The sequence below is a fragment of the Ctenocephalides felis genome, unplaced genomic scaffold, assembly GCF_003426905.1.
Source record: "Ctenocephalides felis isolate EL2017-DRISC unplaced genomic scaffold, ASM342690v1 CF-g0.4_SCAFFOLD_01886, whole genome shotgun sequence".
Lineage (NCBI taxonomy): Eukaryota > Metazoa > Arthropoda > Insecta > Siphonaptera > Pulicidae > Ctenocephalides > Ctenocephalides felis.
Window position 1 is genome coordinate 44,690,433 of NW_020538040.1, and position 27,061 is coordinate 44,717,493.

The 27,061-nt window shown below is 28.7% G+C and overlaps 1 protein-coding gene across 1 annotated transcript in view; it reads right to left on the reverse strand.

Annotated features, from left to right (window-relative positions):
- The window catches only part of LOC113375005 (band 4.1-like protein 3), a 573,702-nt gene extending 551,847 nt beyond the window's left edge, over positions 1-21,855 (reverse strand). The window contains exon 1 of the mRNA XM_026614959.1: positions 21,769-21,855. Within this exon, the coding sequence (XP_026470744.1) occupies positions 21,769-21,855 (87 nt within the window). The remainder of the gene's footprint in view (positions 1-21,768) is intronic.
- Between the last annotated feature and the right edge of the window lie 5,206 nt (positions 21,856-27,061).

A 27,061-nucleotide genomic window follows, 5' to 3' on the forward strand; every position in this document is an offset into this window, starting at 1 on the left:
ATTCTTCATTTGTTGAAAGTTTGTGATTACAAAAAATATTTGATAAATAATCAATTTATTGTTAATTTTAATTCAATAAAATTTATCATATCTACTTTATCATATCTGGAATCCACGCCAATACAATTATCTACTTTTTCATGTCATGTTTTTTACTTCCCGTTGTATTTTATTAACACTGCCGCATTTAATTAGAATAAAAATAATAGAGCAAATAAGGATGACTTTTAAACCCCTAATATTACTGCATCCCTTAAAGTAATTTTTAAGCATTTCTTATTCGAATTCTAGTTAAACTTTAATTCATGTTTAAACTATTCTTGATATTATGTGGAAAAGGCAATCGGCGAACAATAAAGAGTAGTGCACCACAGTTTGCTTCTTGAGAAATCTCTGCTAAGAGAAATAGTAATCACTTTGTAAATACGAAGACTTTATCAGGTTGCGGAAACCCGTTGTTTTCATTCATATCTGAGAACAAGTAAGCGACGACAGAGAGACTGGTAATATAATAATAGGATAAAGCTAATAGAGGAGCTAACAACATCAGCTTCAGGTATTTTACATAGGTTTATATACACAACTAAACTAAAATGACATACCATGTATCATGTAAAGCAAAGTTTCAATTTTGCGAGCTTTCTGATCCATATGAAATAAAAACAATTACATATTATTTTCAAAACTATTTTTCACATTTGTTACACAATAAGAACTACCGTGAGGTCACCACCATTATCTCAATATTAAGTATAGTGTGAAATTTTTAACGATACTATTTTAAAGTAGAGGGCAAATGATGTGTAACCAGTCGTCGCCGATGGTTGACATCGGGTGACGTCACAATCGGGAAATGAACCACGTCGTCAATTTTTTCACTAAAGTATATTTTTCGTTGTTAGACTTTTTGTTTTTGAGTACGGTTGTTTAGTTTACGATACCTAAATATAATTTTTCAGTATACATTATTTAATTGTTTTATGTAATGTACATTCTACAGTTTTTTTGTATAATGTATAGAATAGCTTACATGTGGTTGGGGTAAAAAAGACCACTGGAACCTTAATTTTGGCGATGTGTAAATATTCAAAATGTTTTTTTTTTAATATTATTTTTGAACAGCAATCAGAACCTGATAATCCTATAACCTGTTGTGCTGATTTTTGACTTGATACTAGTCTGTTTGACAGACGGCAACCCAATCAGTTGTCACATCTCTATATGATATATTATTATTACAATTTCTGTAATAGGGCGAGTATTTTTATTGGTGCAGCAATGCTACATGAAACATGTTACTATCAATATTTCCAAGTGAAAATCGTTGTCACTGCTGCCTGACAACAGGCTGCTCGAAGTGGGTATCGAACCCGGGACCTCTGATTCAGGTCCCATCGCTCTTAACCGCTTACCTACGGGTGAGCTTAATCAGAAAATAGTAAATAAAAATATAAAATAGGTTGAAAAAGCAATTTTACAAGAGAAATAAATTACTAAATTAAATTAATAGTTATTCGAACTCTGATAGTGAAAAATAGCGGAAAAACAAAGCTCTATAATAATGAAATAGCTATGAATTTTACTAAACATAGTTCGATAGTTGTTTGTTTGATGTGTTATTTCATTTAAAGTAGTTGGTTTGGTTTTCAACCAAATACAATTGTTAAAAGTCAAACTGGACCTTTGAGCGTCGCCCTACCTACATTTTATTTATATATTGTACTTTAATGAGACATGTTAAGGAAATTATGATGCAATATTGATTTTTTCAATTACAATTAAATAGCAATCAGAATACAAACATTATGAGCTTTTGGAATCCAATTAAACTCAAAATGATTTGAGTTCAAAATATGACTTATCTGGGTAACTCTCCAATGAGAGCCCTAATTGCTTCAAATCTATAGAATGTTTTTTCTCCAATCTCCTACTGGTTTTCAAAGAGTCAGCAATTGATATTAGTTGTCAGCATTTTCGTGATAAAAATGGGATAAGCATCTATTTTTTTATTAATTCGTGTACTGAATCCATTTTTATATCGTTATGCATAATTTTGTTTGAGAATCATTCTTATTATTAGAGCTTTTGACTATGGTCTCTAAAGTTGCAATATTCGGAATTTGCTGGTGATCCCCACAGTTCGACCCCGTACGTCCATATTGACCTAATCACTACCTTGTACAGTAGGATCTTGTTGTCAAGCAATATTGATTTAAAACATTTATTTTTAATTTGACGAAATCGTGGCGAGCATAGCACACTGGTAGCTTGTTCGATTCACACGACAGGGATCTTCGGATCAAATCCTGTCATTGACTTAGAATATAGGAAAAAAAAATATGTGTAGCTAATTTAAAATCAAATAAAAATTGTGTTGTTAAGTAGAATTTCAATAAAAAATCAAGAAAAATTGGAATAACAGAGTTCGAATAGCTGAATTGTGTTAGGAGTAAGAAGAGAAATATTGGAACTGAGCTAAAATTAAAAGAAGAATGAAGAAAAAATTGGAATGAAGCAGTAGGTTAAATAGAATTAGAAATTTGAAAAGAGCAAGAATTGAAGAAATTAAGAAGAAGAGAAATAAGAAGAATATAGAATAGGATATATAGATTGAAAATTATACAAAAATTAGAATGTAAATAAATAAAAATGTTGTAGGTGGCTAAATGCTCAGAGTAAGCGAAGCCAAATAAAAATTAAAAAAAAAATGACGAAATCATTTTGACCTAAAAACTCACTATCCTTATTTTTTTCTCATATACATGTTTGCGATAAACCTCATCATCCTATGCTGATTTTTGTTTGTATTTTGTCTAATTAGTGAGTTATAAAAAGTAATAAACAAAATCAAATAATTTCAATCACGCTAATTGAAACAGTTATAACAGAAACAATTTAAAACTTAAAGTAGTTAATTCGATGTTTTAAAAATAAGGTGACCATACGTCCCAGATTGGCCGGGACAGTCCAGGATTTCCACCTTGTGTCCCGGGTTTCTCTTAAAGCAATATTTGTCCCAGATTTTGATTTTTTGTCCCGGATGTCAAAAATTAACAGTTAAATTAACAAAAATTAAGAAAACAAACTATCAGATGCAATTTTTTTTCAAATCAATTATGAAGAAAATTGAATAGAACATATAGATAAAAAATATAAGATATAATATAAACATATTATATAAAGATAAACAAGTATTGCATATAATAGTCGAAGTATAAAGCTCTTACCTAAAGTTCGCAATTATGATAAAAATATGAATAGCATTTGTTATAATAGGTTGTCAAATATCTCCCTTCCGCCTTTTTGTATTATAAACCAAGAGCAAAAAAGCGGAAGGGAGATATTTGACAACCTAATATAAACGACTAACATACCCTCCCTCCCCCAGATTAGCATAACTGAAAATTGCCGTCCCGGATTTGACTTAAAAAATATGGTCACCTTATTTAAAAACCATAATTAAATCGTTTAATAAAATAATTGCAAAAAATAGCTTGAAGTATAGCGAAAATAAAGCATAGTAAATAAGACAAAAAATATGTAATTCATAACACGATAATTGTCTGAACTACTTGTCTACTTTTAGTAAATCGTTCACCAGCTGCACGCATAGATCTATAGAAGTTGAAACCCGTCGTCGTGACCCAGGCATTGGCAATGGCCTCTCACTCCCGGCAAGTTATATCACGTCTTAGTGTACGACACGTTTTCCACACTGCTGTGTGAGCTTTCTTCGTTAATAATAATTGAAGACACTGTAGAGTCGTTCTCTTTCATTGTCATTGTTCCGCGGACACCTCTCGCTTTCTATTCGCTATCTGTATGATAATATTATGCAGTGATGCATCTTCGCTCACTACACACTCAATACATTACGACCGGGCGACCGGGCGACTGAATCCAGAATTTGTACAGTTACACAACAATTGCTTCAACGAGAACACGAATCTTTTCATTCATCGCCATAATGATTTCTTTAACTAGCTGTAAGTGGAATTCTGTCTTAATGCAATTAGGGCATCGTGCCTTAAGGCAAATTGCTGGAACTTCCCGTACCAAAAATTATTATTATTTTTTTAAAACGATTAACATTTTTGAAAAAAAATTACTTTGAAAAAATAAGATTTTTGAGAAACTATAAATTGGACAAAAAATTAGTTTTTTTTGAAAAAAAAAATTTTTTTTTAAAAATTTTTTTTTTTTTGAAAAAAATTTTTTTTTCTTTATTTTGACATATTGTGGAAGATCTGAACTTTTTTTTCAAAGCAATCGTACTGCTTTAACTACATAGGGACAAAATATAAAGCGCGTAAGCGCCGCGTCGCTGTCTAACGCATAAGCATTGGTACGGAACCGATAGGAATGTTAACAAAATGTATACTTATTGTTAAAATCTCTATAAAATGTCTGATAATTTGATGTGCATATGTCTAATGATCATTTTTGACCGCCAAATGGCTCATTTTTTTACTTTTTCCTCTATATCTCCGAAACCGCTGGACCTACCTTCATGAAAGTTGTATCGATTCTTCATCTTGTCAATACAAATAAAATGTTTTTTGAATTATTAAAATCGGATGCTCCGTTCTCTTAAAAACTGAGTTACCGTTTTCGGAACTTTTTGCCCCGTATCTTCGGAACGGCTTGACCTGCCTTTGCCAAAAACTAATCAGCACGTCTCCTTATCAATACGGATCGAATGTTATTTGAATTATTCAAATCGGTTGATCCGTGTTCCCGAAATCGTCGACGAAAATTTGTATCCGCACATACATACACACACATACATACATACACACACACACACACACACACACACACACATACATCCATTTTTTTCTAAGGTATGCCAAAATGTTCAGAAACCTCTGAAACGTAAAGATATATAAAAATTTTCATTTTCGATTTTTTTGCGATTACTATAACTTGCCCTACGGGAAGTTAATAAATATGTATTTTGACCGATACTTATATGAAACCCCATTTTCTAATTTCAAATAATGACTAACGATATGGTAGAGCGATAAATATGTATTTTGACCGATACTTATATGAAACCCCATTTTTTAATTTCTAATAATGTCTAACGATAGGGTAGTAGAGCGATGCTTAAAGGTCTGCGGTTAAAAAGGTCCACCACCGATATTTTAAAAACAAGCAAAATTGGGAATTTTTAATAACAATATTCGAAAGAAGGAGAAAAAAGATATAACCAGCCATCACTTTGATTCTTACGACGTTGCTATTGGGAGATAAACGGTAATGTTAGAAAAAACCATAACAAAAGTATCTATTTCTTTCGTTGTTTTTTTTGTCCTGAGCACTGTTGTTTAGTTTACGGAAACCTTAATATAATATTTAAGAATACGTTATTTAATTGTTTTATCAGATATATTGTTAATTAACTTCCCGTAGGGCAAGTTTTAGTAATCGCAAAAAACGAAAATGAAAATTTTTATATATCTTTACGTTTCAAAACCTTCTGAACATTTTGGCATACCTTAGAAAAAATGGATGTATGTGTGTGTATGTATGTGTGTGTGTGCGGATACAAATTTTCGTCGACGATTTCGGGAACACGGATGAAGCGATTTGAATAATTCAAAAAACATTCGATTTGTATTGTTGAAAAAAGTTAAGAATTTCCAAAATATGTCAAAATAAAGAAGTAATTTTCAAAAAAATTTAATTCAATTTCAAAAAAAGTAATTTTTTGTAAATTTATAGTTTCTCAAAAATCTAATTTTTACGAAGTATTTTTTTTTCAACAATGTTAATCTTTTTTAAAAAAAAAAAATAATTTTGGGTACGGGAAGTTCCAGCAATTTGCCTTAAGGCACGATGCCATGCGCCCCACTAGTTTAAAGATAGATTCAACAGTTTTTTATATAACCTATATAAATTCTGATATGCGGATGTAAAAAGGACCAACTAAACCTTTACCCTCGTAAAAAAACAATAATAATGAGTGAAGAAAAAAGTAAATTAAGTTGAAGAATGCAATTTCACAAGAAATAAATTAAATTAATAGTTATTCCAACTCTGCTAAGTTGACGAGATACCAGATGAATGTTATAATTTATTAGAGAATTTGGAGTGTTAAAAAACACATTTTGGCTGAAATTATTAACTATTCAACTTTATTGATAACATTTTTTATGCAATTTAGTACAAAAAAATAATTGACCAAGATTAAATAACTTCAAAAACAATTAATTATTCGTTGTTAAACGCAAGCTATAGATTTGCAACAATGTTTTTATGGTTTCATACATTTTGCCTATATTTATCATTTTTTTTAATGGATATTCATACATCAAAAACCTAATTCTACTAACAAAACCCAATAAGCCTTAGTCGAAATAATAAAATTGAGCTCTATATATAAATATTCATTTTTCACATCCTTAGAACCTTGTATAGAATTAGAAATAAAATTTTAATAGATCTATATATTTTTATCATCACTTATTAAATATATTGAATATATATTGCTCTAATTCCTTTAAAATTTTAATGAAACAACCAGTTGAAATTGTAAATATTTTACAAAATAATTATGTCATTATTTTTTATTTACTCAAATATCGAATGTGAAATTATGTAACAAATATCGTTAAAGATAACGCAAAACAACACATAACATATGTACACATGTTTAGTACAAGCCATTAAAATCCAATAAAATGATAAATTCAAGAACGAACATAAAAATAAATATTTGTAATAAAAGAATAATAAAAATAGATTAGTGTATTTTATACATGTACGTTCAGTTACTTATGAATCAACCTATAGCAATATGCTATATATTCCTTATTCCTGACAGGTAATATTTACAGGCATATTAGAAACATAGCAATCACAGAGGAAACTCGAGTAATGGCATAATTACGAAAACTGAAATGCAATATCAAAATATAAATACCGTATAAAAATATCAATACGAATGTCCTTGAAACTGCAAGGCATTAAATCTGAGAATATATAGAATTATAAGCAATCTGCTCCTACAGTCGGCAATACCGTAATTTATTATCTTATATTCTGTTATTATTTATTGAAATCTTAGAGGGGAGAGTCATGTTCGATTGGAAAAATTCAAATTTATCCGTTATGGTTACCATGTATCCACCGATTTAAAAAAACAGTAAGTATGAGAAAAGTTACACTCAAATGAGGAATATTAATGGACATTAATGGACAAATATTTTAAGTCGTCCATCTGCTGCATATTTAATCATCAAGTCTTTTAAATCTACCAACAATGCTGCAAAAGTTCATTATAATAGACCAATAGATAGGTTTACTAATTCATTTTAGCATCGTTTTAGTTTTAAATTCATGGGTTATAAATTAAACAATTGCAGCATCCTAAAAATATATGTTTAGACTCCAATGATTTATATAGTATTTAAGAATTCTACAAAAGTCAGTTTTAATTATAATAGATTAATTTTTTAATCAGAATTACTAACAATGAGTACAAAACTTTTTATATTATTTTAATCTATGGCTTTTTGGCTTCCTTGTATAAAATTTCTAACAATTTTCAGTTTTTTTCATTTTACTTTTTTCACCAGTTAGTAATAAGAACATACATCATTAACATTAGTAAAAAAATCGTTTTCGTTGTGGCTATTTCAAGACGAGCTTTGTCACTTGGAAAAGTCGCTTGTGTCAGGCAGTCAAAAAGTTCATTTTCGTAATTTTTTCATAATTTTCGTAATTTTAAAAATGGGAGTTCGAAATTGGTTTGTTCGAAGTCTTAGAGGGGAGAGTCATGCTCGATTGGAAAAATTCAGCCAGGTCATTTTAACTCTGTCCTAACATATAAGCATACTCGTCGTATATATCCATTTCAGATATTTTATGGGTTGTAATTTTATTATCAAATAATAGCAAAAATTCAACTTAAAAACTGAATCCGGGTCAAATATTACTTCTAGTAATACCCGGGGCGCAAGATAGATATCCCAGCAAATCCAGGACGGATGATATGGATAATTCAACTACTCCCCAACAAATGTGGGAGAGTTCATGAATCAAACTGAGATACTTTTCATTTTTAATTTGAGAATAATAAACTATGACTCGTATGTGGAATAAGAATTTGAGCTTCAATGCAGAGTCAAAACAAATCGAATGTACAGAATTTAAAGTAAAGTCCAGTCCTTTCATACGTTTACATTTAGAACGGGTGATATTGACAATGACATCTCGTCGCTCTTTTCAGGTGAGATCTTTAGATATATAAAATCGATTCCGATATTGCGAAATACTATCGCAATTCGAATATTATCATTGAATTTTAATTATTTCTAGTAGTGTAATATGAACATATTTTATTTACAAAATCAATTTGATGTTTATCAGTTCTCTTTAATATAATATTTAAGAGGTAAAATTTCTAGAATTTATGATAACCACTAGTTACATTATTCTATTGCAGATGCACGGAGTACATAAATAGACACCTGCATAGATATATGTATCAGGTTCTCGTATGTGGTATGTACACTTGCATACCATTCATTGCTGCGAGAGCCCCCGATATTAACTATTATAAATCAAGTCGGGGTATTTGCAGTATTGTATGATAGTACAAGAGTCAACGGCATCACATATCTTTCCTGCAATTTTTATAATTATTTTAACTAAGTGAGATGTATAATGTAAGTAAATTCATATGGCTATCATAACCTCGTACCATAAAAATCTTCATAAGTGTATTTTGTAACAAAGCAATTGGGTTGATAATATGAGCTTTATACGTTGATCATAAGTACAACAATGTTGCTACTATTTGCTTTATAATATTCACTTATTTAAATACTCAAGTAAATTATATTCTAACAACAATTAGTATTTAAGAGTCCTATAAGCTTTTGTGATGATACTTTTTAACTACGTGGCATTTTTAAATGGTTAAAAGCCACATGCAAATGTTGGTTCGATTGACATATCTTTACTTAATATATTATTAATATTTCTTCAATACTGATGATATGATATTTTTAATTTGACGCAGAAATTCTGGGTAAGATTTATTTTTATTTGTTTTAGCATATTTTATATGTTTTCAAGTTTCAAAAACCTATATTACTACCTCTTCATATCAGCAAGAGTGTAGCACTTACTAATTCGCTACAGAGAAGACATTAGTAACGATCATGAAAGGAAGAGACCATAATTTAAGATTACTTAAGGTAAGGACTAGTTTGAAAAACTAGTGGTGAATGGCATCGTGTCTAACGGCAAATTGCTGGAACTTCCCGTACCGTAACAAAATGTTCGAGAAATATTAGTTTTCAAATAGATTATTATAAATGCAGTAATATTGTCTAATATTTATATGAATTATATAGACTGAATTACAAAGTTAAAATTATTTATTTAAAGTATATGAGTGAGCTTTAGAACTTTAGCGAGATTTGAAATTAAAATCTGAACTATTTTTGATATACAAAAAAATTCTTATAAAAAATTGAAATGATTGTTTTTTCTAAAAGCAATTGTTTTGCCAATACAAATTGAAAGTTTTTTATATCATTTAAATCGAATGCTTAGTTCTCTCAAAAACTGCCATTTTTTGTAATTTAGCTCTGTATCTTCGAAATAGCTGGATCTGCCTTTGACAAAAACTAATCACCATTTCTCCCAATCATTACAAATGAATGTTTTTTGGATCATTCAAATCGAATACTCCGTTCTCTCAAAAACTCGATTTCTATTTTCTGCACTCTTTGCTCCGTATCTGCGTAACGGCTGGATCTGTCTTCGCCAAAAACTAATCAGCACATCTCCCTATCAATAGGAATCGAATGTTTTTTGAACCATTCAAATCAGTTGATCCATACGCCCGAAAACGAGGACGAAAAAATGCGGACATACAAAACACACACATATATTTTTCCTGAGGTATGCGAAAATGTTCAGAAACCTTCAAAACGTGAAGATATGCAAAACATTTTATTTTCGATTTTCGGCCCATTACTATAACTTACCCTACGGGAAGTTAATGATATAATGTAAGGACAAAAACAGTGCAACACAATTTGAATGATTTTACCGTCTATAATTATCATATCAGATAGTAGAGAAGGAAAATCAGATTGATCAACGTTGTTTTTGAATAGGTTAAGAAACTCGCCTTTATCAGTGACTGAAAATTGTCGAAATTCGCATATGTTGATAAAAACTTGCAAGAAATAAATCAAAACTTCTCTTTTGCATTGTGTCGTGAACTCTCGTCCAACGCCGTCCGAAGTATTGTGCAGCGCGTGAATGCCTTGTCTCATTGCAATGCGTGTGCACGGACTGCAATACTCTGATAATACAAATCAATCAGACTCTATTCAAATCTATAACATGAGTATAGCGTATCTATGATATCACGATAGGAGGAAAATCAAATTAAATACACATTTCAATATCAGCTATGTGTCTGTCGATGTGCCAGACACGATGAAGTTGCAGTATCATACGTCCGAATGGAACATAATAGAATGGAACACCGACGATAAATAAAGATGTAAAACATGCCGCCAGTGACGGCAGGAATATTTTTATTTTGAAAACGAAAATGATATATGATACTATGAGAAGTCGCTGCGCAAATAAAATATAATGAAATTTTCAACTAATAGAGTTTGAGGCATAAATGCTTTCAACAATCAACTAGTAAAGCTTGAAGCGAATTGCCAACTATAGACTTAATTCGCTCAATATCAAAAACCAAAAATTGCTGAAGTTTTCCGAAGCAATTTTGCTTTTCCAAACAAAATAAATTAGTATCTACCTAACACCTACCTAAATTATTTGTTTGCTGATATTTTCCATACAAAAATACATAAAATACAATACATAGATATTATAATTTAAGAACATTTTGGACATGTCTTCCATAATGACAAATACTCAAAATCATGGTTTTAGCATTTGTATATACTATATCATATTGTATATAATGTACATACCATGTCAGAAAATTCTTTTCGCAGATATTATTTAACTAACAATTTGATAAGAACAATATAGAATGATATGATTAGAACTTTACTGTATTACAAAAGCCATGACATGTTGCAATTTTAATAAATATAGGTGATATCATTTGAAGCTTGAAATATCAAAAAATATATTAAAGAAACGCAAACTAATATATAAAAGTTATAATATAAATTAATATATATATAAGAATTAAAATATTATAAGAGATGATTTTGATTTCTTTTTGAGGCAGGTATTTTTAACTTCCCGTAGGGCTAGTTATAGAAATCGTCCAAAAATCGTTTCTCAACATTTTGGCATACCTTAGAAAAAATGTATGTATGTATGTGTGCCTGTGCGTATGTTTGATACGATTTTTCGTGCACGTTTTTGGGAGCACGGATCAACCAATTTGAATCATTCAGAAAGCATTCGATTTCTATTGAAAAGGAGACGTGCTGATAAGTTCTTGGCAAAAGGGTGGAGAAAATGGCAATTAAGTATTTGATAGAGCGAAGCATCCAATTAGAATGATTCAAAAACCATGTCACTTGTATTAAGGTAATAAAGAGTTGATTAAATTTTTGCAAAGGGAGGTCCAGCAGTTTAGAAAATCTAGAAAAAAAATTAAAAATGCCCTTTGGCGGTCAAAAATCAGATATTTTCGACAGAGTGAATTAACCGACGTAAATGGTTATCAAAAACTTTCAAAAAATTTCAAAATTTTCCAAACAAAAAAATCATAAAACTTTAGTCCACAATTCTCCACAATTTTCAAAACAAGCATTTTTTTATTTTTTCAATGTTCAGTTTTGTCAAATGATTTCAAAAATGTTAAAAAAAAAATAAAAAATGTTCAACAAAATTCAAAATTCTCAAAAAATCTAATTTTTCCTTTCTGAGCTTTTAAAATTTTTAAATTAAGGTACGGGAAGTTCCAGCAATTTGCCTTAAGGCACGATGGCATGTAACACTGGAAATACTTTTTTATTATAAATACATATATTAAATTTTAAGATACATTTGATACATTTGATAAGTCTCTATACACCGACAAATAGTTTAAAAGTTTTCCTTACATACCGATACAATATGTTCTTTGAATTGCATTTAATAGCATAGCTACAGCTATGCTCATGACAAATTTGGTGTTTGAGATAAATCATCAAAAAAAAAAGAAAACTCCAAAAAATGATAAATATCTTTCGAGAAAAAGATATTATATAGAAACCGTGTTACCTTACATTATATATTAGTAAATTACTCGTTATAGAAAAAGAGTTTAAATTTTGTAATTCTGATTCAGTAATCAAAATAACTTATTGGGTAAGCTTTATACGTAGTGTTACATTTAAATCGAAGCATTGTGAATGTTGTCTTTAGTATTGAAAATCTTTGTTTCATAAATTACAAACGTTATTTCAGATAATCATAAGCATCTGGTTTATGCTCTATAATTTACAAATACATAAAATATGGTAAAAAAGTCCAATCAGGCCCTCTAGCTGTTTTTTCATAGCGTGAAACCCGATTTGTTCACCACTGCGTAGATAAAGAAAATGATACATCACGTAAGCAAAATCAATGAACGTGCATAAATATAATGGAACGTGATGAAATATCATCAGAACTCATTGTGAGAGTAGAAGTTGTGTAATATCAATTTAATCACAGCGGTCATGCTGTGTATTTTAGATTTTTTTTAATAATTTTTTTCTTATCACCTCTTCTTATCTTATTAGTCAACGTAACATTTCAGCAAATACATAATTAAGTTTTGGGCTAATGACATTTCATTTCAAAATAAAATTATTTATTTGAGTGATAAATATGATTGCTGAAATTTAGTAAGTATTCTTCAGTCAAATGTTTGCAATGAAATGTCATAATAAGATTTTTGTGTCAGAACGAACAACATTACAATTATAATTTTATATATCGATATTCTTCACACTACAGCAGAATAAAAACTAGTAAAAACTAGTAATTAATTAAAAATATTTTTGGTGAATGAAAATAAGTGTAAAAATATTATACAATTCTCAGAAGTACAAAATTCTCCTCGAAGATCATCCAAACTCATTTGTTAGAGTCGAAAAGAGAATTTATTTTACACTAATCTCTATAATTGGTCAGACAATTGTGTATTTTTAAAGCCTATTTTTATTTCTTTAAATTTTAATTATCCTTTTAGGATAAGTGTAAAAATTATTTTATAATAAGTCTAGAGAGCCATAGCCTTAAAATTCACATTTAGAGAGCATTATGATCAGAAGTATTTAGAACGATATATTAAGTTTAGTCAATGTTTGCTGGCCAGTTTTGAGTTTTGTGAACCCAGTAAGGTGTGCTACTATTTTTGCGTGAATGTAAATAAGAAATTCAGTGAATGGTCCAAAATTTGTAGATTTCACGAACCTGATAGACGTAAAAGTATCTCGATGATTTCCATATGACCATATGACATAGCAAGTTATGGACTATAGTATTCGCAATAAATATAGAGTTCGAGATAAATTTTCAAAATAAAATATTCAGGAAAAAACGCAACACAGTAGACAAATTGTATTAACTCCTTTGTTAATTTTGATTATCATAATATTGAAAAAATATTTATAGGGGAGAATGGGGTACTGTTGTGCCTCTTTTTTTTAACCAGCAATAATTTTGTTAATTTACTAGTTAGCTAGGAAAAAAAATTAAGTGGTAATTTTAGCATTTGTCTACATGGAAATACTTAAATACTGTTCTTAAATGCGATGGATTAGTCATAAAATCCAATCATAAAAAGAAAAGTGTATGTTGTGGCAGGCTTAAAAAAAGGTTAAAAACAATAGGTATAAACATCAAAATAACTTTTATTGTCAGAAACCACTTCTATTGTCAGAAATATTTAACACAACACAACATAATCATTTAAACAAAGCTTATGAATATAATATAACAATATATAAAAACACAATTCTTTAAACAAAGTTAATAAAAAATCTTTGTAAAACATTTTTGTTCTTATATTGAATTTTCCTTTCCTTTTCTCTTTCTCTTTTGCATTTTGTCTTCACCCGAAAGGTACAAGAAAAACATGTTACAACCGTACTCGCAAAAATTGTCACAACCGCACCCAACGTATACTTTGGAGACAAATCATCGTTTTGATCGAGCTAAAAATTATCTACTCAAAAACTAATTGCTGGCAATTAACTACTAATGTTCAAATTATAGAAAAAAAAACAAAGTAATGTATCTGTATACAAGTAACAGTTATTATTAAATAAATGATAAAACTTACTTTTGACTTTTTAAAAGCAATACAGATCATGTTAATGTAAGACACTAACTAAAATCAATAATGAGAACTTGTTCAAACAATAATACTTAATTTTTCTCCCTTTGGACCCTATCTCAAAATCAGTATAGTTTAGGTGTTATGACGACTGTCACTACCGTACCCTGACACAACCGTACCCAGTCTCCCCTACTATTTTATTAAATTACAAGGTATTATTGAATTTTAAAAATGCAAACAATTATTAACAATCACATTATGATAACATATTTATCATTTACAACTGCATAAAGTAGTAAATACTTCAGTGGCAAAGGATAAGAAGTCAGTGATCTCTGCAGAGGCGGCTCATACAGGATCGGAAGATGCGACATGTTCGCATATCTTAATTAAAATTTTATTTTCTGTTTCTTTTTGCTGTCATAGACGCAAGTGTCTTTGAAATACTTGGTACACTTTATATCGGTTGGATTATTATAATAAATGACATGTACGTACCAGATATTATTTAAAAAGGAAGATAAACAAATTCTTTTCAGTTTCATATTCTATCACTAATTGAGAGGGGTTGACAAAAAAATTACGAAAAATCACGTGGGGAAAGAAAAGGTCTAGCAAGATATTAAGTGTATTTATTTTTTACCTACATTTCAAAAACCAAACAAAAATTTTACTTTTTTTCGTAAATTCGAAAAATTTATTCGGAAAATTTTACGCAACTGAGAATACACGTAATGTTTGGTGAGAGAGGGGGGTGGTTAGTTCTAAATATCACGACGTACCACCTTCCCTTTGGTCAATTTCCGCTTTAGGGAGAGTCCAAAAATTCCTAAAAAATTATGTGATTAATGAACGCCCCCTTACAAAACAAAACCTCATTTCAACAGTTTCCTCACCATTTTACCATTTAATAATTCATAGATATACATAATTCAATATAAATATTATAGCGATAATTCAAACAAAATCTCGACATCTAAATAAGACTTCAAATTATCCTTCATTAATAAGTTTTGTATATAGGGTAAGATGACCCTAGGAAAATAATGCTATAATATTTAGTGTATTTAAATTAGAAGAAAATGTTTGGAATTTATTGAATGTATATTTAGTTGGCTCTTGATTAACAATCACTGAAACTATTTTTTATTAAAATAACTATTTTTACGTTTTTTAAAAAATATGCTATTGATACGATTAAGACGCCTTATACTTTTAATCGTACCTATTATATAGAATTTAGTCCGAGATCAATTTTTATTAGTTACCATGTCGAACATAATTAATAAAACAATACTTCAAATAGAAGAATAATCTTAAAAAGGGACGGGTAAGGAAATTGTGCACAAGTACGACTTAATCTGCAATTTCCTCAAAGTTTGAAACTAAAACTTTAGAAATAAGCTTAACAATGTCAGTTTTATTTTATTTTTATTAATGTCATGGTGTTAATTTATTAGGCATATTTCAAATTATCCTTTATTATTAAATTTGTTATATGGAGTAAGGAAATCTAGTTGACTCTTGATTAATAGTAAGGTTTGGCCGGAACAGTCCCGGATTTCCACCTTGTGTCCCGGGTTTTTCTTAAAGCAATATTTGTCCCGGATTTAGATCTTTTGCCACGGATTGTCTCCGGTTTTCGAAAAGTATAAACCTAAATCGAATCTTCGCTCTTACTTGATAATAAAATTACAACTACCAATCAAATACCTGAAAATGTTATGTAAACTTGTATGCTTATTGTTTTTTCATTCATAACTTATTGTTCAACAATACGTTATGAATGAGAATATTGCCGAATTCAAATTTACTGAAGCGGCTTAAAATCGCCTCTCACATTAATAATTTTAAACTTTTATTTTCAATATAATGAAAAAATTATGATAATATACTTTTTGACTCTTTGGAAGGAGTGCTAATTTTATAATAGTTTGAAAGCTGAAAAAACATATAGATCAAAAAAATATATATAAAACATGGAATAACAAAGTCAGTAATTCTGATTAAAAAAAATGACTCATTTAAAAAAGACAAATTTTAATTGCATATAGTATTTGTTATTTTCAATTCATATCAAAATTTTTAGCTTAGACTGTTATTGAAAATTCGACGCTCGGCAAAATGGTTGAAAATTTTTTCATGCTATTTCCATACAAAACTTTGATTGAATTGCGCTCTATCTGAAAGACAATATTAAGAACTAAAACTTTCAGAGAATTGTTTTTTACCAATTTGGAACCATTTGAGCCCTTGAGAGCAAGGAAATTCGAAAATGCCCATATTAAGGACCGCGATAATGTATATGTATGTGTATGTATGTATGTATGTATGTATATAGAATATATGTAGAATGAATGTAAAATATACATTATATTCTCATACATGCATGCTTGAATTCATTTAGCTGTGCGACTAGTGGATCGGATTGAATTGGTTTTAGATTGCATCCGACGCGCTGCCATTGAATTATATGCGGTAATGCAAGTGAATTAACTTGGCACCATTCTGATCTTACACGAAACTTTGAAATTGGATATATAGTTAAACTATTAACGCAACGATTGTTCTCATCATCATTGTCGGTATGCTATAACCCATAACTCGACTCTCAAACCAATTTCGAGACAATGCAAAATTAATCAATGTACGAATATAATCTAGGAACGTCTGATACGAACTGATCTTATAGTCAAATGCAGATCTGTATCAACATGAAATCAAGTGTATTCAGCTTATTACAACTTGTAATATTATAAAAGGGTTGGAATTCTATGTCGTCGAAAATTATGAAAAAAATATTTTTATTGCAAATATTCTCATCATCAGTTGAGTTCTTCAATAATAATAATAGCATAGTCTACTCGAATTTGTCTTTTCAATATTTGATCATTTATATGTATTGCTTAATCAGCATATATAAATATATATATATATATATATATATATATATATATATATTTACATACAAATACTCATATACATACATTGTTCGTTTTATTATATTGGCCATGAAGATGACAAACTTCAGGGCATTAAGCTTTACACGGAATAGTTGCTACCCCTGGTAGAGGGGGTAGCGGAGTGTTTTAATTGAACTAGTTGTTCATTTCAAAAAGTAAAGTCCGCTTAACAACATGTAAATAACCAATAAAAATAAATATATCTTCGATTAATATATATTCTATTGATATATATTTGTGTGTGAGCCTAAGAATTTTTCTACAGATAGGTAATGTAAAGCATGTAATGCATTTGTATTCTGATCTATATTGCCATATAATTTAAAGCAAATATGCAACACGCGTTCTGCAGTAATTACATGACTCTATGAAGAGAACATCTCCAACTACAGTAGCAATAAACTTTCATTTCCACCACATAATTCAACTATATATTTACAAAAATCGGTGCGTAAATAATTATAATAGTAATACCTACTCTACTTTGAATTATTTTTATTTAAAAATTTCAATGACAATTTGTACATAAACGGATAAAGACAAAACATTTAAATAAATAAATAAAATGAGAATCATCTATTTGAGCATGACGAAGTTGCATATAAATATTTTTTAAATTGAAGCTTTAGAATTCAAAGAATTTTGAAATTTTTCATTGTTATGCATAGTATAAATGAATTTTGCATTTAAATAAAATAGTTGACATGAAAGTTTGCTTTTGAATATTTTTTAAACTGAAGCTTAAAAGTTCAAATGATTTTTCAACTTTTAATTATTATGCATAGTATTTTATGAAATAAATGTCGGCGTTAAAGTTTCACTAGATTTTCAAATAGGGGAGACTGGGCACGGTTGTGCAATTTTATCAAATTATTTTTAAACAGCAATAATTTTGACAATTTTTAGCAGTTAGCTTAGAGAAAAATAAATTAAATGGTAATTTGACATTTGTCAACGTGGTAATACTAAAATTTTTCTTAAAAAACGTCATAAAATCAAATCATATAAAAAAGGGCGAACGTCAAAACCGTCCACACCCGAGGGACGGTTGTGACAGGCATAAAATTAGATTAAAAATAGGTATAAACCTATTTTTAACCTAAAACACCAAAATAGTTTATAACGACTTTTATTATCGTTAATAACAATAATATGTAGCACAACACAACATAAACATTCAAATAAAGCTTATGAATAAAATATAACAATATATTACAAAACATATTTTTTTAAACAAAGTTAACAAGAATCCGTTGTGATTTTTTTTCTTGTAGTGAATTTTCCTTTTTCTTTCTCTTTTGTATTTTGTCTCACAATTTGTTTGTTTAATCTACACCCGAAAAGAACAAGAAATAGATGTCACAATCGTACCCACAAAATACTTTTATATCTGATTAATGTAGAATCCTTTTAAAAAAATAATTATCTAAATTGTGAAATACATGTCACTATCGTACCCACAAGATACTTTTATATCTGATTAATGTAGAATGTAATCCTCTTTAAAAATCAATTTTTCGTCCCAGTTGCATTTTTATGGTAAAGAGGTTACACATAACTTTTCAATTATTATATATTATACAAGCATAATTATTAAGAATGCTTTTTAATGAGCATGTTCAGATTGCACTGCTAAGAAATACATCGAGATAGGCAATCTACAAATAGGTTAAACACCCCTGGTACATTTGCATTGTCAGATGTAAAGTATCCGCAGGAAATGGCAAAATCTTCAATTAGAAATAAATAATCATCAGGTTGATTGATGCACGCAATACGTTCGGAAACGAGCATTAAAAAGGAATGAGAAAAGCGTGAAGCATGATATGAATAAAGTTGATACGAAAGGAAACTTGATTTTATTATATGCACTTTTTAGAGAAATAAGTTGTTATGCAAGAATCACTTCCTCCAACTTCCATTTCCTCTCCTGAATATTATATATTCCTAGGAAAAAATTCGTAAAATTGAATTGCGCGCCGAAAATCAACATAAAGCGGTAGACATAAAATGTATGTCATTTTTTCATAGAGGCAACCCATGTCCGGCAAGATAATTTCAATCTTTATTGAAAAATTTAACATACATTTATGACAACAAAGATTCATCAAAAAATATTACTACGCAAATATTGAAAGCATAATTATGAATATATTATAACAACATTTTTCATGAATTTAAAACAAAAGTCAATTAAATATTTTTCTAGGACCTTCCAGGTTTATAATGTCTCAAAATAATGCTATTTAGTATTCTATATTCTGTAGACGATAATGTTTGTCCGTAAATGAGTTCCTTCAATGATATACATCCAGCTAAAAAATATTTAGTATTATATTATAACTTTTACACTATTATGATTTTAAAATTGAGCAAAAATTTGTTCTTATTATATAAAGTTCACTGCATTATTTTCATATAAAAATTAACATATTCAAAGAATTCTATATTTTCTCTTTAAAAATAATTACAAAATTGATTTTGATTCCCAAGTTTTTTGTCAATTTGAGATTTGTATGCATATTGAAATGCATAAAATAGTAATTATTATAATAAAATAAACAAAAATGTTTGAACTATTTGTAAACTATTTCCAAAGTCTTAATAAATCCTTAGATATGTTAACAACACACCAGAGAACAAATTTATGTCAAGTTTTATATTTCAAAGTTGTCGGAGTTGTGGAGTTGTTTAAGTGGATATAACTCCTCTCTGAAGCGGAGTCAAATCCTAACCGATCCGGCTTCGGATATGATAAGCCCATCTCATATAACCATTTTTTTCTTAAATTCCACAATATTAGATTTAAAAAAAAAATCACCCACGTATTGAAGGAAATCGATAAATTACAATAACAACAAATTATAATAAAACTAGTGTACTACTATCATGACAGTGCAAAGTTTCTTACAACTATATTACAGAAACATAGTTGTCGTGAAATACATGACCGTGAAAATAAAAAGTGAATCTCATATATTTTGTACTTCAGTATGCATCTGGAAATGTTCATAAACCCGTTATGAGTAAAAGTACTTTAAATTCAGCCATGAAGGAGAGTTATTTTATGTTAGACAATTGCACTAAAAATATATCTATAAACAAAATAGAGTTTATTTTTTAATAATGTAGAATTATTTTTTAATAATATACAGCAAAAAATTTTAATATATATCTACTGCAATAAATGATTTCCGTTTGGACCGAGTTTAGATCTAGTTTAGAATTATAACAAAAATTATAAAATATATGATGAAGCGAAATTGGTATCTTACAGTTCTGCAATTTTAGAGATTGAATGTTATAGTTATTCTATAAATAAATGAAATAGTAATTTAAATTTAGTTAAATGCATTTGTTTTTTTTTGCGGTATTTAGTAAAAGTTTATATTTTCGTTTCATGTTAAATTTTCTTTTTAAACGTAGTATTTTTTTTTTGCAAATCTTTGATCTCTCTTCGATCTTGACATGGTTTTCTAAAAAATTTTGCATTGTTCCGATTTGCGCCGTGCATTTTTGGACGCAAAGTGGGGTATAAACTTTTATGAATAAGTGCATGAGCATGTTAAGTGACAATAGTCATCCACATATATAGTTAAGACAATAGTCATCCACAAATATAGTTTTGAAATAGTATAACCATATATGTTTGACTTATATTTATTTTCAAAAAGCTGTTTTTCGTAAAATGCTTAGTTATGTTAAAGTTATAGCAATGAAAAAAGCACTGAACGACAAATTGGAATTATCATTGAGCTATCGATGTGATCTTGTTCGATTTGTTCTAACTGGTGCCCATTTCGAATGCACTGAACAAACTTACAATGCAATTTATCAGCGTGAAATTTGTATACGAGCAAAACCCATTTATTTTTGACTATACACATTTTGTGTTTATTTTGCAGAAGCCATTCTGATTCCAGCTATACAACAAATTGTCGGCATTCCAATTAAACTGACTCAACCGCTGATATTTGATTAATGTCCGCTGTACTGTCAAAATTATTTTCCTCTTTTATATAGAGTTTTACAGAGCGCGGCAAGCAAAAAACTGTTTACACAAATATTGCTGTCTGTATATTTTTTCAAAGTAAACATAACAAGTGATATTAACAAACGTTTGCATAAGGCTCAACATAGTATACGCAAAATCATATAACGTGCAATGTACCCAGTTTCATTAAAATTATTGATTTACCGGCAATCATGTTAGTTTTCGTTTTTTACATAGCTGCACATGAAAATTTTATGATTAATTATAAAAATTTCAAAACTTGTTTTTAGACTCGCTTAAAACGAATTATTAATAATTTTAGAATGTGAAGCATACATAATAAAAATATGGTTCCAAATCGGATACTTTATACTACTTTCGTGTTCACGCAATTTCAAACTATTAACAAATTTTTGAGAGAGTATATACAAATTTCCACTACATTAAGCTCACAAGTTAATGAATATAATATATTTTTGTTTGTTGAATAATTCTTTTATAGGAATAAAAATTGATAGTAAATAATGGCTCACCTGTAATTCATGGTAGAAATCAGTCTCATCCAGAAGCACGACACGGCATTGCACCTGGCGTGGCGCTCTGCACAGGCAATCCATCATTTTCACAGGCAAAATTTGAAAACTGCTGAATTTAAAACCACATTTAATTTCAGAAATAAACCGACACTATACACACTCTGCGACACTATGAAACTTGGCGAAAGGTCGCTTGCATCGTTTGGCTCACTTCGTTGAAATTAACTTTACATTACACATTGTACAACTTGCTAAATAAGTTGTCATTTTTTTCTTTTTTATGTCTACGCATAGGTTTGCGACAGGGAGTGATATCGTGAAGGCTAACTACAAATAGCCTTTGACGTCTGCGCAAAAGTGCGCCTGGCTTGAAAAATCTGCAACAAAAAATTAAATTATTTGTAATTATTATTATGGAAAAAATATTAGACTAATTCTGATTTATATAAATTAATATGTTCTGATGTTGTTATTCTGATCAACTGATTATATTCATGCTCGAGCAATCTACTTTAACAATTATCAAGCCAAATAAAAATATTATATAAATTTCTTTCCAAATGCAAATAATATAGAATTTTGTAGTTTTATCCAGTATCGTGCCTATTTTTAAAAACAATATTCAATAATATACAAACAGCTTAATTTGTATGAGGCAATAATGTAATGTAAAAATACTTATTCTAATAATGAATACAATTAAAAACGCTCTAACGTTTTTCTTACATTTATGTCTGAAAGTAGATAATATTCTTAGTTGGTACAAAAATAAAATCTATGAAAAAAACAAACGTAATATTGAAAATTAATAAAGGTTTATGTGCGAATGTCTTTCGTCTGGCTACTAAATAGCCATTTTATAAATAATTTTCTCGTTACTATGTGAAGGATAAACTTGCTATTACTAAAACCAAATTGGTTGAGAATATATATAGATGCATATATGCAAACATATCTACAACCTCCAAACAACGTATAAACATATTTTTTTCTAATTTCCAAAATGATCTTGCCTTGTATAATAAAAAAATACAAAAAATAGTGATTTTTATTATTCATACTTCCTAGAAAACTCACACTCCTTATAAAATTTGAAAAAAGTGAGATTTATTAAAAATTAACAAAAATCAAAAACACCTGATTTATAAAAATTAAAAGCGCCCAAAAAAGTGTTAATTGCAATAAAAAATATTTTAATCCGTTAATAATCGTTTATTTAGTACCAGTTTTATTCTTACATGCCGGTACAGAAACCTTAATTATGTTAATTAAATCGTAAATTTCTGAAAATATAAAAGCTACACAAAAACAAGTAAAATTTAGAGTACAAATTTTCTCTCTAAATTTTAACAACTTGAATAAATTATTTTTCCTTATCATGCAGGAAATATATTCAGCATTAATGCAAGCATATAAATTGGTGTAACCCAATTTTTTTTATAAATTTAAAATTGGAATATTATAAATTATATAGCATTTAATATATATTAATTATACTCTATGTTAGCCATACTATTTTGTATTTTAATAATACACAACTTAATAAATACATTAAACTTTAAATTGAAAATATAAATATTATTAACATTTAACTAAATATTATTAACGATAAATGTCACTGTTGTTAGATATCAAATCAACGCGCGCAAACAACTACTTTATTATCTCTGTTCCATCACCTGTATTTCTCTATAATCTATATTCATATTGAAATATTCAAATAAAATTTCTATTTTTTACTCATTGCGCATATTTCTAATCCAGAATTCCCATACCACTTGTACAATTCTAATTTTTTTCTCTACAGCTGGGATCGGATCCCAGTTTTCCTTTAGCATATCAATCGAATTCACGTGTGTATATATTTGTTGCTGTATTATGTTTGTCAGAAGTGGGTTTACTAAGCCGGTGTATAAATACCGAAAAGCTTATATAGTAGTATTACATGGGCTATTGCAAATAACCTTTTGTTTATGAAAGGGGATGTAATTCCGCCTCTATATAAAGCACGATGGCTGAAGGACTATCAATAGTACTTTTAACCTCAATGATTGTGTTTGGATAATGCACTAAATTATATCATGATATAAGGCTCTTAACTAGCACTCGTCATATTTCATTGGACATAAGCACGAATTATTTGTGTCTACAAGCACAGGATCGATAAGGAGAAGAGAAACAAAAATAAGCCTTTAATAATATAATACATACATTTTATAAAAGATTATTGTTACTGATGCCAAATACATTATTAACGTTAAGGGATTGAAAATGTATCGAGCAGCAGATTATTAATATTTATCAGACTAAAAAAAAAAAAAAATTAAATCACTAGTTCGTATAGTAAGAACACTCAAACAGTTCAGACGTAAATGATTGGAACTTACGCAAAAAATGCAAATATTTTGTGCCCCAAAGGCATTTGGGGCACAAAAGTCCAATTTGATTTTGAGCAATTATATTGTGAAGACCAAACCAATTATATCACAACAAATAATACATGTCAAACAAACAACTGTCTGACCAACAGTAAAACTCCCAGCTAATTCATCATTGTAGAAATGTGTTTTCTTGCTATTTTTCAAAAAATTGTCACTTAGTGCTTTTTACCCCATAGGCCGGTTGAAATAAGGCAGTTAGAAAGTAAATAGGTCAAATGTCCTATTATTAATTTTAAAGGAATTTTACGAAGTAATATCTACATTATTTAACCTTTGCAAAATATAAATTCATGGGTACATTTTCTACAGATATAACACTGTATATAACTTTGATCTGGTATTTTGTCAGACATAATCATCCACAGAGTTGAAGTAACTATTTATTTAACTTATCTCTTGTTACAATGTTCCTTTTAACTTAATTTATTTTTATTAAATATTTTTTATTGTTTAAATATTTTTGTCAGGGTAAAGGCCCAAATAGTATTTTTTGATGAGTAGATAGTGATACTCATTTAAGGATATTTCACAAATCTGTTAACTTATAGCAAAGCTCTATATTTAAAGTTACCGAATAAAAATTTATTTTTAACAAATTACATTTAAAACATATATAATAAAAAATACAATAATTTTCTTGAAAAATTGCGCCAAAAAGCAATTGGTCATTTTAATTTTAATTTATGATTAAAACGGAGAATAGAGTTGCACGTTTAGCAATATTATTAAATAATTTAAGTATGTTTTACCAAATATTTATACTGGAGATTTATTTATTTATTTGATCAACTGTTGTGTGATGTGTTATCAATAAAAAACACAAACAATTTCTCATCTTTTGATTTAACTTCTACCATCCATTTTACTTGATATAACAAGTATTTAATACATACTCTTTTCACTTTCGAAACGCGACGCAGACTAATTTAGAAGCAGTGTTTTTTGTACTGCACGACATTAATCAATATGATTTCGTTAATATTTCATGTTTTGTTAAATTCAAATGACGCATAAGAGATACAATAGCATACAATCAGTAAGGCAGCCAACAGGTTTTTAATCATAAATCAATTTACATGTCGATTTATCATAACGGAGTTAACCTGTACTGAAACGATTAAGATGTGGATATGTAATTTATGCTCTAGTCGTTGCACCATACCAGTCTAATACTACTGTTATAATTGAAACGATCCGAAATTTGTACGAATGCTAATAGTGTACAGTTAGCCGGCATGGCTATAATAAATTTCATTAGCAAAGACGTATGCACGTTAATTGTAATTTTGGATTAATTATACTGACTTGCACCACTAGTCGTGCATCGTGCCTCAATTCAAATTAAAATTCTTAAAAATGCCATAAATATTTTGAAAACTGAAAAAATGAGAAAAATGAAATTTTTGAAATAAATTGCCTTTTTCGAAAAATTTGAACTTGCTTCAAATTCAAATCAGTGGATTCATGTTCCCAAAATTGTCGACAAAAATTTGTATCCGCACACACACACATACATCCTTTGTAAGGTACGCCAAAATGTTCAGAAATCTTTGAAACGTAAAGATATATACAAAAATTTCATTTTCATTTTTTTTGCGATCACTATAACATTCCCTACAGGTTGATAATAATAGTGCTATTATGCTCCTTTGATAATTGATTATATTGAATAGTGAAATTGCTCAAAATCAATAAATGATATGATTCAAAATTTTTAATGAAGTTCTGTAATTTTTTGGTAAAAAATACATTTCGCTCGTAAAAAATGCGGAAAAAATTGAATAGCTATCTTGTTACAGGTTGTAAGCATTATACTATTATGTTTTAAAGATCTTGCTTCCAATACTCAAGAGTATTTAATTAAAAAAAAATTCAAAGTTTCTGAAAGAGGGAACATTTCATATTCCCAAAACGTTGTAAACTTTCTTTGTTACAATTACATAGTTTTTCAAAAAAGTTTGAAAACTCTTACTGTAGTCGGTCAATATTCATAACTTAGTATGTGCTAATTTAATAAATCATATTATCGATATTAATATCAACTCAACTAAATCTTTCAATTATGCATCAAGTTATCATTTCTCAAAATGTTACTTCTTTAGAATAACGGTTTTCACACCTGTGCACGAGTGAGATGATCTTAATATCGAAGGCGCGTGAAATGTTCCGTAACAGATTATATCATCAAAATCAAACGATATTTTGAGTAGTTGTCACAAAATACTTTAAAATTTTAAAAATTGCTAATAATATTTTGCAATAATGACCCTAATAGTTGAGTTTATAATTTTATATGTCACTAGCAATAATAAACATTTGTGCTCGGTAAATATGCATTTCTTTTCTAATATGCTTATTTTTATCTAATGAAATCAGTTGAATACATCAATTCAATTTAGAAACCAAATTCATTTGACATTATTACATAAATTATCATGACGGGCGATAGTAATAAACCTACATAAATTTTTTAATAAATGTACAAGATTTGACAACTTTATTATGCAGTAAAATTCAATAATTTATTATAAATAGATACAAATTTATTGCCTGTTGTCGATTACAGTTACAACTTCTGACAAATCTTTAATTACTCGAAAGCAATTTCTCCATAATTTGATGTCAGAAGTACGTTTTAAAACTATTCTCTTAAAAAATAGTAAATATAGATTGAAACAAAATTTTATGATATTCTGCTTTTGATATTAATACTAAAAGATATATAGCTACATCTACATATTAAAGTAAACTCATGCAATTTCACTGTCAATTTTCATATGCAAAATTCATCTGAAATAATATGACTACATTGCTATCTCGCGTAATTCAAATATGTATGCAGAAACTTA